The sequence below is a fragment of the Bombina bombina genome, chromosome 1, assembly GCF_027579735.1.
Source record: "Bombina bombina isolate aBomBom1 chromosome 1, aBomBom1.pri, whole genome shotgun sequence".
NCBI lineage: Eukaryota > Metazoa > Chordata > Amphibia > Anura > Bombinatoridae > Bombina > Bombina bombina.
In genome coordinates, this window is record NC_069499.1 from 390,161,220 (window position 1) to 390,176,219 (window position 15,000).

The 15,000-nt window shown below is 40.1% G+C and overlaps 1 protein-coding gene across 4 annotated transcripts in view; it reads right to left on the reverse strand.

Moving 5' to 3' along the window:
• The window catches only part of ORC4 (origin recognition complex subunit 4), a 348,821-nt gene that overhangs the window by 299,957 nt on the left and 33,864 nt on the right, over positions 1-15,000 (reverse strand). For 3 of the 4 annotated variants that reach the window (XM_053698281.1, XM_053698278.1, XM_053698279.1), the window contains one exon: positions 11,551-11,629. In XM_053698281.1, the coding sequence (XP_053554256.1) occupies positions 11,551-11,607 (57 nt within the window). In that variant the 5' untranslated portion in view covers positions 11,608-11,629. The remainder of the gene's footprint in view (positions 1-11,550; positions 11,630-15,000) is intronic. The other variant, XM_053698280.1, reaches the window with a different exon arrangement.

Consider the following 15,000-nt stretch of genomic DNA (forward strand, 5'->3'; position numbering starts at 1 on the left):
TTTAAAGCTTCTCTGGGATCCCCTTTGTTCAGAAATAGACATACGTGGTTTTACCATTGGTTTTTTGGTAATTAGAAGGTTGCTAATTGCAACTGTGCACCACACTTCTATTATTCCCGGCAGTGAAACGTTAATCATGTAGCTTGTAAGGTTCATTTTAGCAGTAGTTTAAAGATTACCCTACCACTCCCTGATCCTCTCAAACAGATCTCTTCCCACCCCACTCACACTCATTTCCTCCATCCTAGGTACTGGCAGACAGTCTGACAGGATGCAGGGCTTTTTTTTTTTTTTTTTTTTGCAGTGTAGTAATCCCTCCTCAAATATTATCCTCCCACACCCTGATGTTATGTCAGAAGAGCGAATTTATCAGACTAGCGAATGGAAGATGTGCTGCTCTTAGTCATAGCATTCCAATGCCACTACGTCACAGTCCATCAGAACAGTTAACGGAACACCCGCGGGCACTAACAACATTTTTGTATTTAAAGTGCTGCAAGGGGGAAAGTAATAGGAATCAGCTGTAGTTTCCCTCTGTACCTCTGCTTGGATGTTGTACTGATGGTCAATAGGTGGAGCTGTTAATTGAATTTATATCTGGAATAATGGAGACTTAGTTTTCTTCTAACAAAAAAAAAAATAGACTGAGTGAAAAAAAAAAAAAATGCTCTTTTCTACTGTTCTTCCACACCCACGTCTCCCATGTCTCTACTTATGTTATTGTACCATGTTGCTATTAATTTAAATAGACTCCCCAAAGAGAAAAATGTAAGTTAAAAACTTTGCGCCCCCACCAATCTTTTCCAGCATCATGGCTATGATTACAGCTTAGCGCCGAAACGCATAAGCCTAATTTGCTTCGCTATATCCTCTGGTGTCAAGTGTATGCTGTGTCGTTCTCCGGATTTTAATTGAATTTCCAAAAAAGTTGTTACCTTTTACCAGCTGGATATCACCTCTTCTTTTGGATATCTCTACCAGCACTTATATCCAGCCTATATACATGCACCAGTGAATTCAGGTTTGGCTTTCCCCTATATGTCATAGACGTGAGACAGGAGTGACGAACCAGAGCAGGAGAGAGCGCAGAAGATGCGGCGTACTAAAACGTTTGTCAAGGATACATGGCGGTCTGGAGGGCATGAAACCCTGTTTGTCTACATCTACGCGAGTAGCTAGAGCACAGCTCCAGGGCATAAAGACGTTCTATTGCAGTGTTCCCCGTCAGTGACTTACTTGTGGAATTTTTTTCCTGTACTGACATTAAGAATACTTAATATTTACAAAGACAGACTTGCCTATGACAGATTACCACTTGCTTGAATTTAAAAATATAAGCCTAATAATGGGATAGTATTTAAAATCGTTCTGATAGTGAATGCTCATATTGTGCCATATATGGAGCTCACCCTAATATCAGGTATGTATCTTCTTGTTTTAATAAAACTAGGAACCCACATAAGGTTGGTGTCTCATTCTGTGGTTTTAAAAAGAAATCCCTGTGAGTGCATTAGGCAATATAGATGTAATATGATAATGTATACAAGCAGTAAGCATAAAGTAAACGAGTAGGAGGATATGTGGTACTAGAATAGGAAGGTGGGTGTTGCCCCAAGGTTTTTTACAGACAATTTGATATATCCTATATACATACACTCTAGAAAACTAACATTTTGTAGGAAAAAGATTATATGGGGAATTACTAGGTCTAACCTTATATCAATGTTTCCCACAGCACCAGTATAGGGGTTAAACAGTAGTGGACGTGTAAAAGGTGGAAGTCCAAGAATATAGTAGTTTTAAAACAAAAACAAACTTATGAGCTATATAGTGAGTAAATATAAAAGGATCAGTTGGAGATACTACATATCATGTAAAAAATCTCCTTCTCGCCTGACTTTGGGAGATGTAAGCCTCATCCCACTCCATTATGGTAAAAGAAGTTTGGAGAGTTAATTTGTTCCATGACAGCATCTGTCCCGGTTATAACTAGCAGGGTATTTATATGTGGAATGTTCTCCATTGTTGCTGATGGGATATCATCTAAGCGTACTTCCTCTAGAAACAGCGTCTCAGGCACATGGCTGCATAAAAGAGTTGCAGTGATAACTATTTTGGTCTGACTCGTACTGTCTTCAGGGCACACTTCATTGATGGGGGGGGTGCCTCAAGATCGTTGTGATGGGGGTACGTGGGTAGCACTCCAGGGGGTAGGCCGCATCCCTCTAGAGAATCGCCAAGGGCGAAACCTTCCCCACCACCAGGTTATAGTGATCAGATGTAGAGTCAGACAATTCTTTGTTAGTAGACGGTGTAAGTGCTGTCAGCTCCTGACAATTATACTGAGGCGTTGTGTCAGATGGCATTTCTTGGAGATGCGCTGATATAGGTAGGTGGATCGCTTCCATGGGAATCTCCTGACCTGCTCTCCCCTCCATTAGGCACATATCACCTAGGTGTAGGAATTCTGGTGGCTGGGTATACTGCAGAACTCTAATCTAGTTCAGCTGGATACAGATTGGTGTAACAGGGTCCAGTCCCGGGGCACTCTGTAGAGGGTTCTCCAAGGCTCCTTGATGTACAAGTAAGATCAAGGTGTCAAACCTACGGCACATTTGTAGCTAGAAATAAGTAAGAATGGTGCATAGCTATTATGAGCCGGTTTACCCCAAAGCTCGGGGGTGGGGGGACGCTAAAATTTGTAGAAGGCCAACACCTATTATCTCTTCATCCTAGCTCCGGACTAGAGGATCACAATAGCATCAATACTTATGTGTTCTAAACAGCTGGGCTTTAAAAAGCAGATGATAGCTTTGGAAATGAGAGATTCTGCAAAGTTCCATAGACAATCAGATGATTATTTGGATCCCTTCTAGAGCTTCGTATAGTGCCAATTTATTGATATTTTTATCAAATTTTTATTTTATTTTTTCTGTAGTGGTCCTGGAGATCATTACACACTTATGTAGTGCAGCGCCCCATCCCTCCCCTCAATTTTTTTTTCTGCAGTGTGGAGCCCCTCACTCCCTCCACCACAGGGATTCCCCTCCCACACCTCCTGACAACACCAGCATATGATAGTTACAAACACTAACATCACAGTGTGACATAACACAGTGTCACTTTCTATAACAATCTGGCATCTACCTTCATATGGTAACGAAGCACCGATTGTGCTCCATTACCATATTAAGACAGATGCCTGCAGCTCAGGAACAGCAGCTCTACTCTGCTGGAGCCTCCTGTAGCTGCGACTATGATCTATGTTAAGCAATACGATGGGCTTTGTACCGCATGACCTAGCTCTACATCATATTGGCTGAAGGGGTTAACAAAGGATACCAAGAGAATGAAATACATTAGAAAAACATAATTTATGCTTACCTGATAAATTTATTTCTCTTGTAGTGTATCCAGTCCACGGATCATCCATTACTTATGGGATATTAACTCCTCCCCAACAGGAAGTGCAAGAGGATTCACCCAGCAGAGCTGCTATATAGCTCCTCCCCTAACTGCCATTACCAGTCATTCGACCGAAAACATGCAGAGAAAGGAAAACCATAGGGTACAGTGGTGACTGTAGTTTAATGGAAAAATTACCTGCCTTAAAGTGACAGGGCGGGCCGTGGACTGGATACACTACAAGAGAAATAAATTTATCAGGTAAGCATAAATTATGTTTTCTCTTGTTAAGTGTATCCAGTCCACGGATCATCCATTACTTATGGGATACCAATACCAAAGCTAAAGTACACGGATGACGGGAGGGACAGGCAGGCTCTTTATACGGAAGGAACCACTGCCTGAAGAACTTTTCTCCCAAAAACAGCCTCCGAAGAAGCAAAAGTGTCAAATTTGTAAAATTTGGAAAAAGTATGAAGAGAAGACCAAGTTGCAGCCTTGCAAATCTGTTCAACAGAAGCCTCATTCTTAAAGGCCCAAGTGGAAGCCACAGCTCTAGTAGAATGTGCTGTAATTCTTTCAGGAGGCTGCTGTCCAGCAGTCTCATAGGCTAACCGTATTATGCTACGAAGCCAAAAGGAGAGAGAGGTAGCCGAAGCTTTTTGACCTCTCCTCTGACCAGAATAAACGACAAACAGGGAAGACGTTTGTCGAAAATCCTTAGTTGCCTGTAGATAAAATTTCAGGGCACGGACTACATCTAGATTGTGTAGCAGACGTTCCTTTTTCGAAGAAGGATTAGGACACAAAGATGTAACCACAATCTCTTGATTGATATTCCTGTTAGTGACCACCTTAGGTAGGAACCCAGGTTTAGTACGCAGAACTACCATGTCTGAATGAAAAATCAGATAAGGAGAATCACAATGTAAGGCAGATAACTCAGACTCTTCGAGCCGAGGAAATCGCCATTAAAAACAGAACTTTCCAAGATAACAACTTGATATCAATGGAATGAAGGGGTTCAAACGGAACCCCCTGTAAAACATTAAGAACTAAGTTCAAACTCCATGGTGGAGCAACAGTTTTAAACACAGGCTTGATCCTAGCTAAAGCCTGACAAAAAGCTTGAACGTCCGGAACTTCTGACAGACGTTTGTGTAAAAGAATGGACAGAGCTGAAATCTGTCCCTTTAAGGAACTAGCGGATAAACCCTTTTCTAAACCTTCTTGTAGAAAAGACAATATCCTCGGAATCCTAACCTTACTCCATGAGTAACTCTTGGATTCGCACAAATATAAGTATTTGCGCCATATCTTATGGAAAATCTTTCTGGTAACAGGCTTCCTAGCCTGTATTAAGGTATCAATAACTGACTCAGAAAAACCACGTTTTGATAAAATAAAGCGTTCAATTTCCAAGCAGTCAGCTTCAGAGAAATTAGATTTTGATGTTTGAAGGGACCCTGGATCAGAAGGTCCTGTTTCAGAGGTAGCGACCAAGGTGGACAGGATGACATGTCCACTAGATCTGCATACCAAGTCCTGCGTGGCCATGCAGGCGCTATTAGAATCACTGATGCTCTCTCCTGTTTGATTCTGGCAATCAATCGAGGAAGCATCGGGAAGGGTGGAAACACATAAGCCATCCCGAAGGTCCAAGGTGCTGTCAAAGCATCTATCAGAACTGCTCCCGGATCCCTGGATCTGGACCCGTAACGAGGAAGCTTGGCGTTCTGTCGAGACACCATGAGATCTATCTCTGGTTTGCCCCAACGTCGAAGTATTTGGGCAAAGACCTCCGGATGAAGTTCCCACTCCCCCGGATGAAAAGTCTGACGACTTAAGAAATCCGCCTCCCAGTTCTCCACTCCCGGGATGTGGATTGCTGACAGGTGGCAAGAGTGAGACTCTGCCCAGCGAATTATCTTTGATACTTCCATCATTGCTAGGGAGCTTCTTGTCCCTCCCTGATGGTTGATGTAAGCTACAGTCGTGAGGTTGTCCGACTGAAACCTGATGAACCCCCGAGTTGTTAACTGGGGCCAAGCCAGAAGGGCATTGAGAACTGCTCTCAATTCCAGAATGTTTATTGGTAGGAGACTCTCCTCCTGATTCCATTGTCCCTGAGCCTTCAGAGAATTCCAGACAGCGCCCCAACCTAGTAGGCTGGCGTCTGTTGTTACAATTGTCCAGTCCGGCCTGCTGAATGGCATCCCCCTGGACAGATGTGGCCGAGAAAGCCACCATAGAAGAGAATTTCTGGTCTCTTGATCCAGATTCAGAGTAGGGGACAAGTCTGAGTAATCCCCATTCCACTGACTTAGCATGCACAATTGCAGCGGTCTGAGATGTAGACGTGCAAAGGGTACTATGTCCATTGCTGCTACCATTAAGCCGATCACCTCCATGCATTGAGCTACTGACGGGTGTTGAATGGAATGAAGGACACGGCATGCATTTTGAAGCTTTGTTAACCTGTCTTCTGTCAGGTAAATCTTCATTTCTACAGAATCTATAAGAGTCCCCAAGAAGGGAACTCTTGTGAGTGGAAAGAGAGAACTCTTCTTTTCGTTCACCTTCCATCCATGCGACCTTAGAAATGCCAGTACTAACTCTGTATGAGACTTGGCAGTTTGAAAGCTTGAAGCTTGTATCAGAATGTCGTCTAGGTACGGAGCTACCGCAATTCCTTAGTACCGCCAGAAGAGCACCCAGAACCTTTGTGAAGATTCTCGGAGCCGTAGCCAATCCGAATGGAAGAGCTACAAACTGGTAATGCCTGTCTAGAAAGGCAAACCTTAGATACCGGTAATGATCTTTGTGAATCGGTATGTGAAGGTAAGCATCCTTTAAATCCACTGTGGTCATGTACTGACCCTTTTGGATCATGGGTAAAATTGTCCGAATAGTTTCCATTTTGAACGATGGAACTCTTAGGAATTTGTTTAGGATCTTTAAATCCAAGATTGGCCTGAAAGTTCCCTCTTTTTTGGGAACCACAAACAGATTTGAGTAAAACCCTTGTCCTTGTTCCGACCGCGGAACCGGATGGATCACTCCCATTAATAAAAGATCTTGTACGCAGCGTAGAAACGCCTCTTTCTTTATTTGGTTTGTTGACAACCTTGACAGATGAAATCTCCCTCTTGGGGGAGAGAATTTGAAGTCTAGAAGGTATCCCTGAGATATGATCTCTAACGCCCAGGGATCCTGGACATCTCTTGCCCAAGCCTGGGCGAAGAGAGAAAGTCTGCCCCCCACTAGATCCGTTCCCGGATCGGGGGCCCTCGATTCATGCTGTCTTAGGGGCAGCAGCAGGTTTCCTGGCCTGCTTGCCCTTGTTCCAGGACTGGTTAGGTCTCCAGCCTTGTCTGTAGCGAGCAACAGCTCCTTCCTGTTTTGGTGCAGAGGAAGTTGATGCTGCTCCTGCTTTGAAATTACGAAAGGAACGAAAATTAGACTGTCTAGCCTTAGGTTTGGCTCTGTCTTGAGGCAGGGCATGGCCTTTACCTCCTGTAATGTCAGCGATAATTTCTTTCAATAAGGTCTGCCCTTTGAAAGGTATATTAAGCAATTTAGATTTAGAAGTAACGTCAGCTGACCAGGATTTTAGCCACAGTGCTCTGCGTGCCTGAATGGCGAATCCGGAATTCTTAGCCGTAAGTTTAGTTAAATGTACTACGGCATCTGAAATAAATGAGTTAGCTAACATAAGGGCTTTAAGCTTGTGTGTAATCTCATCTAATGGAGCTGATTCAAGTGTCTCTTCCAGAGACTCAAACCAAAATGCTGCTGCAGCCGTGACAGGCGCAATGCATGCAAGAGGTTGCAATATAAAACCTTGTTGAACAAACATTTTCTTAAGGTAACCCTCTAACTTTTTATCCATTGGATCTGAAAAGGCACAGCTATCATCCACCGGGATAGTGGTACGCTTAGCTAAAGTAGAAACTGCTCCCTCCACCTTAGGGACCGTTTGCCATAAGTCCCGTGTGGTGGCGTCTATTGGAAACATCTTTCTAAATATCGGAGGGGGTGAGAACGGCACACCGGGTCTATCCCACTCCTTAGTAACAATTTCAGTAAGTCTCTTAGGTATAGGAAAAACGTCAGTACTCGCCGGTACCGCAAAATATTTATCCAACCTACACATTTTCTCTGGTATTGCAACTGTGTTACAATCATTCAGAGCCGCTAACACCTCCCCTAGTAATACACGGAGGTTTTCCAGCTTAAATTTAAAATTTGAAATATCTGAATCCAGTTTGTTTGGATCAGAACCGTCACCCGCAGAATGAAGCTCTCCGTCCTCATGTTCTGCAAATTGTGACGCAGTGTCTGACATGGCCCTAATATTATCAGCGCACTCTGTTCTCACCTCAGAGTGATCACGCTTACCTCTTAGTTCTGGTAATTTAGCCAAAACTTCAGTCATAACAGTAGCCATATCCTGTAATGTAATTTGTAATGTCCGCCCAGATGTACTCGGCGCTACAATATCACGCACCTCCCGAGCGGGAGATGCAGGTACTGACACGTGAGGCGAGTTAGTCGGCATAACTCTCCCCTCGTTGTTTGGTGAAATATGTTCAATTTGTACAGATTGACTTTTATTTAAAGTAGCATCAATACAGTTAGTACATAAATTTCTATTGGGCTCCACTTTGGCTTTAGCACATATAGCACAGATATCTTCCTCTGAATCAGACATGTTTAACACACTAGCAAATAAACTAGCAACTTGGAAATACTTTTCAAGTAATTTACTATAATATGAAAACGTACTGTGCCTATAAGAAGCACAGAAAAAGTTATGACAGTTGAAAATTAATAAACTGAAAAGTTATAGCATCAAATCTTTGTAAAAAACACAATTTTAGCAAAGGATTGCTCCCATTAGCAAAGGATAACTAACCCTGATAGCAGAAAAAAAAAAAAAAAAAAATACAGAAATAAACGTTTTTTTATCACAGTCAACTACAATCTCACAGCTCTGCTGTGAGTGATTACCTCCCTCAAAACAAGTTTTGAAGACCCCTGAGTTCTGTAGAGATGAACCGGATCATGCAGGGAAGACAATAAACTTCTGACTGAATTTTTTGATGCGTAGCAAAAGCACCAAAAAAGGCCCCTCCCCCTCACACATAACAGTGAGAGAGATCAGTAAACTGTCATAAATTAAATAAAACGACTGCCAAGTGGAAAAAAATAGTGCCCAAAACATTTTTTCACCCAGTACCTCAGAAAATTAAACGATTTTACATGCCAGCAAAAAACGTTTAACATTAATAAATTGAGTGTTATTAAAAAGCCTGTTGCTAGTCCCTGCAAATTAGGCTAAAGTTTTATGCATACAGTATAATTCCAGTGAAGTGCCATTCCCCAGAATACTGAAGTGTAAAATATACATACATGACAGCCTGATACCAGTTGCTGCTACTGCATTTAAGGCTGAGTTTACATTATATCGGTATGGCAGAATTTTCTCATCAATTCCATTGTCAGAAAATAATAAGCTGCTACATACCTCTTTGCAGATTAATCTGCCCGCTGTCCCCTGATCTGAAGTTTACCTCTCCTCAGATGGCCGAGAAACAGCAATATGATCTTAACTACTCCGGCTAAAATCATAGAAAAACTCAGGTAGATTCTTCTTCAAATTCTACCAGAGAAGGAATAACACACTCTGGTGCTATTATAAAATAACAAACTTTTGATTGAAGGTATGAAACTAAGTATAATCACCACAGTCCTCTCACACATCCTATCTATTCGTTGGGTGCAAGAGAATGACTGGTAATGGCAGTTAGGGGAGGAGCTATATAGCAGCTCTGCTGGGTGAATCCTCTTGCACTTCCTGTTGGGGAGGAGTTAATATCCCATAAGTAATGGATGATCCGTGGACTGGATACACTTAACAAGAGAAAGACTGTTTACATTTATTATCTATGTACTATTTTGTCTTCAGCAAGTAAAATGTATGTTCATTTGGATTGAGGTCAAGTGACTGACTTAGCCATTCAAAAATATGCCACTTCTTTGCCTTAAAAATCTCTTTAGCTGCTTTCGCAGAATGCTGTGGGTAATCGTCCATCCTATTAGGCATTTGGCAGATAGTATAGCCTTACACACATTAGATTTCATTCTGCAGCTTCTATTAGCAGTCACATCATCAATAAACACTAGTGACCCAGTTCCATTGGCAGCCATACATGCCCATGCCATAAATAATAACACTTTGCATAATTCTGGTATGGATTAATCTCAGTATCATCTGTCCAAAGAATATTGTTCCAGAACTGGGCAGGCTTTTTGGGTGTTTTTGTCAAGGTCTAACTGGGCCTTATTATTCTTGATGCTTACCAATGATTTGCACATTGTGGGAAAAACTCTGTATTTACTAACATGAAATCTTCTGTTGGTGGTAGACTGACAATGATACGCCTACCAACTGGAGTGTGTTCTTGGCTAGATGTTGTGAAGGGGTTTTTCTTCACCAAGTAAAGAATTTTGCGATCATCCACCACAGATCTCTTATGTGGTTGTTATTCAAACCTTTTAGTGTACCATATTGATTGTTATTGCTCTCTTTCTGGGTTTGTTTTATATTTTTCAGCCAAATGATGGCCTACTTTGCTTACATTCCAAATGCAAATTCCACATTTGCAATCAACTCTAGACCTTTTAACTGCTTAATTGGTAATGAAATAAGAAGGGAAGAGCTCACATCTGGCCATGAAACAGCTTCTCAGTCAATTGTCCAATTCATTTTGGTCCCTGAACAAGAAGGGGACTACATAAAAAAGTCCTGTCAATTCCAAAGCATATATCCAATTTGTAAATACCCTCAAATTCAGGGATGGAGCGGACTTCCACTGTCATTGACTGGTAGAATACATCTTTTTAAAATGATAGCTCTACCCAAGATACTCTACCCCTTACAAATGCTACCCTTGTTGCTAACTCATAAAGACATCAAAATACTTCAATCTGCATTGGGTCAATTCGTCTGGCAAGGTAAGAAACAAAGAATAAATAGAATGACTTTGGCTATGCCGTATGAGAAGGGAGGATTACGCCTTCCAAATATTGCCTGGTATAACTGGGCGACCCTCACCAAAATAGTACTGGACTGGCTGACGGGAAACGGACAATTTACGACCCTTACCTTAGAGTCTAGCATAATATACCCAATGCACCTAGCCTTCCTGCCGCACGCCAGGCTTAACTCTTTACCCTTAAAAATCCAACAACATATACTATTTAGAGACCCATTGAGAGCATGGGCCAAGCTGAGCAAGTTATGGAACATACAATTTACCGCTAGCAAATTCCTCCCAATCCAAGGCAATCTCTCCTTCTTGCCTGGATATACTACTGAAGTGTTTCGGACATGGCAGGAAAAGGGTCTTACCAAAATCGGGCAACTATTTAACCCCCTAACTCTTACGGTCCACTCCTTTCAAGATTTAAAAAACACATATTCGCTCCCAAACACACATAGATTTGCATACTTACAGTGTAGGCACTATGTCACACAATTAAAAACTGATGGTCTTCTACACACAGAAAACAACAACCTGACTGCACTATGCTCACTGGCTAAGCAGGGTTCCTACGAGCTGGCAAACACATATAACCTAGTACTCAGGCACTTTGACACCCTCACCACCCAAAAACTAGCATCAAAGTGGTCCAGATGTAGAAACATACAGATTGACGGCGAAGGGCTTCTAAACAGTTTAACAGAAGTAAATACCCTCAAATTACATTTATCAGATTATTACAATTCCACCCCCCCCCCCCCAACTGCTAAAATAACTATAACCTTATCAGTGTCTAAATGGTTATGAACCTAACTGTAATTCAATAATTTAGTTACACTTAATTTCATAAAGCATGTAATTTTAACACACTAGCGACACCCTAACTCTTTGAGGGGGGTTAAACACATAGCTAAATTAACGATCAGTAGCCACAAAGCTGGTCCCAAGCAAAAACTGCCATAGACCCAATCAGCAACGCTAGTCATGGGATCCAGATGTTTTTAAGTTTGTTTTTCCATACATATATCCTATAGGACTTAATGCAAAAGTGTTTAAAGCTAATTACAAATAACTCAATAATAATTAAACATGTTACCTGAGAAATACATTCTCCAAGTGGAAGACTTCTGTCTTTGCTCTTTCGTTTACTCATGATGTTTGGTTTCCACCTTCTCCTAAACAGAAATAGAAACGTGATTATTAAAATTCTCATTTAAAGGGAATTTTAATAATTATGCTATTAAAAGTAAAATGTTTATACAATACAGTGATACATAAGCTACATCTCAAAATAGTTACAGGTATAAATAACTTTTAGTCCTTTTTGACAGTTGCGTATTTGCTATAGTTGGCTACACCCCTACACACACACAAACAGTGTGCAGGTTAGAATTAGATATTGCAGATTATTAATACACCCTCAATAGTTTTGCATTCTATAATATATATATATATATATATATATATATATATATATATATATATATATACACATACACACACATAAACATACATAAACATACATTACATATATATATATATATAAAAAATTTTTTTATTTTTTTTAAAGTAAACACCACAAGGTATTGAACTAGGCCCATGTATTTGCTTCCAGTTGAAGACCATCGCTTGCAGTTGGCCGTAGTATGGCAAATGTAATTACATATTGATTATAATAATAATAAAAAAAAACTTTTTCATAAACTTTGGGTACCCTCACAGAAATGATTTACACTCAGCATGTAAATTCATAGAACTAAATTGGATTGTTATCAGTGATTTGGAACTGGATATGTTCTAAATTAGTTTACGATACATAGACTAGGTTTTGATGCGTATGTTCTATACGGATATCGAAAAGCTTTTCTCATTGCCTAGTTGTAGCTAACTCTACAACATTTCTGTTCACCTCTTTTTCTAATTTGTATGGGGAACAAAACTGGGGAAATGATTGCAATATTTCAGGCTCAAATATTTCTGTGATATTTGTCATTTCTGTTTTTTTCAAATAATAGATGGTTACAAGTTTTATGAAACACAGATCGTTACCAGGTGCAGATGCTTTATAGAGTATGTAAGAATTGCCATGTGCATCAAAGACTGCAATCTTTTTATAACAGATTGTGTTATTCCTTGTGGCAATGTATAGCTTTTTCAAGAGATTCAAAAAGCCTACTCCACCCATGTATGTATTGTAACCAATAATGTCAACTTTATTTTGTAGTTGAATCTGCATGCAGAAGCTTTCTTGGTACCCTTATTATGTGTGGTTGACAACATTAACAGCTTATAGATAGCTTGAACAATCCAGCTAGAACTAATTGATTTTGCAGGAGGCTGAACCATATAATTTTTGCATGATGCATGGAAACCATACCCTGAATGTGTTGAACTGAGCTACTAGAAACACTAGATCCTGTATGAGATGAAGATGACTTTTCTGAAAATTTATGAAACAACCATGATCCTGAAGAAATTGAAGAAAAATAGCTCTTAAGAAGTGCCTGATCCCTTGTTCTTGTTATCAGAAGGATATTGTCCAAATAACGGATCACTAACAAGCCCCTGAGGCATATTTTTGCTATCAGAGGAACAAGAACATCCTTTGTGAAGACCCGAGGATGCTGAATAGCACATTTGAAAACAGGAAGCGATGGTCTCCAACTGTAAGCCTTAAATAAATTCTGTGTAACTGTGATTGCAAAATGGAAAACACGTATATATTTTAAGTCAACAGAAAGGAGAAATGCCCCTAGCGGCATTAGGTTGATGACTGAAATTAAGGATTCCATTCTGAAGCATAAATATATTCAGCTTTTGAAGATCCAGAACTGGTCTCCAAGAGTCATTCTTTTTTCTTACAAGAAAAAAAAGGGAGAGTAAAATCCCTGATTGCTAAGGACCTTGTTGACAAACTGATAAATTGAGGGCTCTCTCAGGAGTAGCGATGTCCCCAAGTGAGGAAGAGAAGGCTTCACCTTGAAGTGTAGAAAATATCCATTGTGAAGTATATTAAGGACCCAGGAATCCAAAATACTTGATGCCCAAACCTCCCTGAAACTAAAGAGCCTGCCACCCCCCCACCAGAAAATGAGTTTGGACAGGCAAACTATTATTGCTTCTTTAACTATTGGGTTGGAAAGTGCAAAATAGATCCCATGGCCTTTACCTTTGGCTCTGTTTTGTAATCCTTAAAATTAAAGGGATCCTTCCTAGAAGAGGATTAAAAATTTTGGTATTGAGATTGCCGTCTATGAGCAAATGAAGGATTTTTAGGATACCTAATAGCTTGCAGAAGAAAAGGACTATTATCTCCAGTTTGTAGATTTGATTCTCCAGTTACTTACCAAACAGCATATTCCCTTCAAAGGGCAAACTGAGGAGATTAACCTTTGAGCCAGCATCTGCCTCCTAGTGACCTAGCTATAAAGCTCTTCTTGTAAGATTAGCTGTAGACATAGACTGATTATATAAAGCTCTATGGGCTGGTGAAATTCGATAAGAATGCTTGCCAGCCCTTCTATTTCCCTGGTGGAATTCTATAAAGCCACTTTACCATGAAAACAGGGTCTCGCTAAGGGGCGTATACTACATTTTCGTATAGGAAGGAGATGCATACATTACAAAAAGTGCACAATTAAAATTCATTATGTAAAAATCATAGAATACAAATAATTGAACCATTCACATAACAATAGGCAGGAAAAAAAATAGTATCGTTAAGGTGGATAAAAAATTGTAAAATTTTTTTTTTTTATCAAAAATGTAAAATTAGTATTTTAATTACACAGGAATCAATTGTATCAAATATGCACAATGTAAACTGTAATTTAATTACACTGGATGTGCAAAAAAAACCCCAGACATTTGTACAGATACTAGTATCACTACCAATACCAAGTACTTGCACCAGTACTTGTACTCGTGCAAATGCTCTGATACTTAAACCGAAACCACCATATCTTACCCATATGCCATCTTGTGGCAATTTTTAAACTTTTTGTTCCCATTTCATTTTAAGCTGGAGTGGAGACTTAACTAAAAATTGTTCACTTCTGCAAATAAAAAATTCTGTTATTTGTATTACTGTACGTCTGAGATCAATGCTCCAAAAGATGCTACTATACAGCTTGAAGTCTACCTAGGAGAGATCACTGTACCTCATTTAGACAAACCCCTGAAGTACTGGGCAGATAATAAACAGATGTAATGGCCCAAAAATATCTTTCTGCCCAGTGCAGTAGTGTGGAAAGGGAAAGACTGTTCAGTTTAGCGTCAAACGTCCTTACTGATAGCAGAAACAGACTTATAGCTGAACATGCAGAGATGCTTCTGTTCCTTAAAAAGAACTTGCTACTAACTTTTGAAACATGTATTCTAATTGCTAGATTGTCTATTATACTGCTAGTTCTCATCTTGCACAATTATGCTCAAAACATACTGTACTCTGAGGAACACCCGTAGCTTATATAATTGCAGGAAGAGTGTTCATAGGACAAATTAAGTTAATTCCTATAAAATCTCATCCTACAATAATAGGACTAGA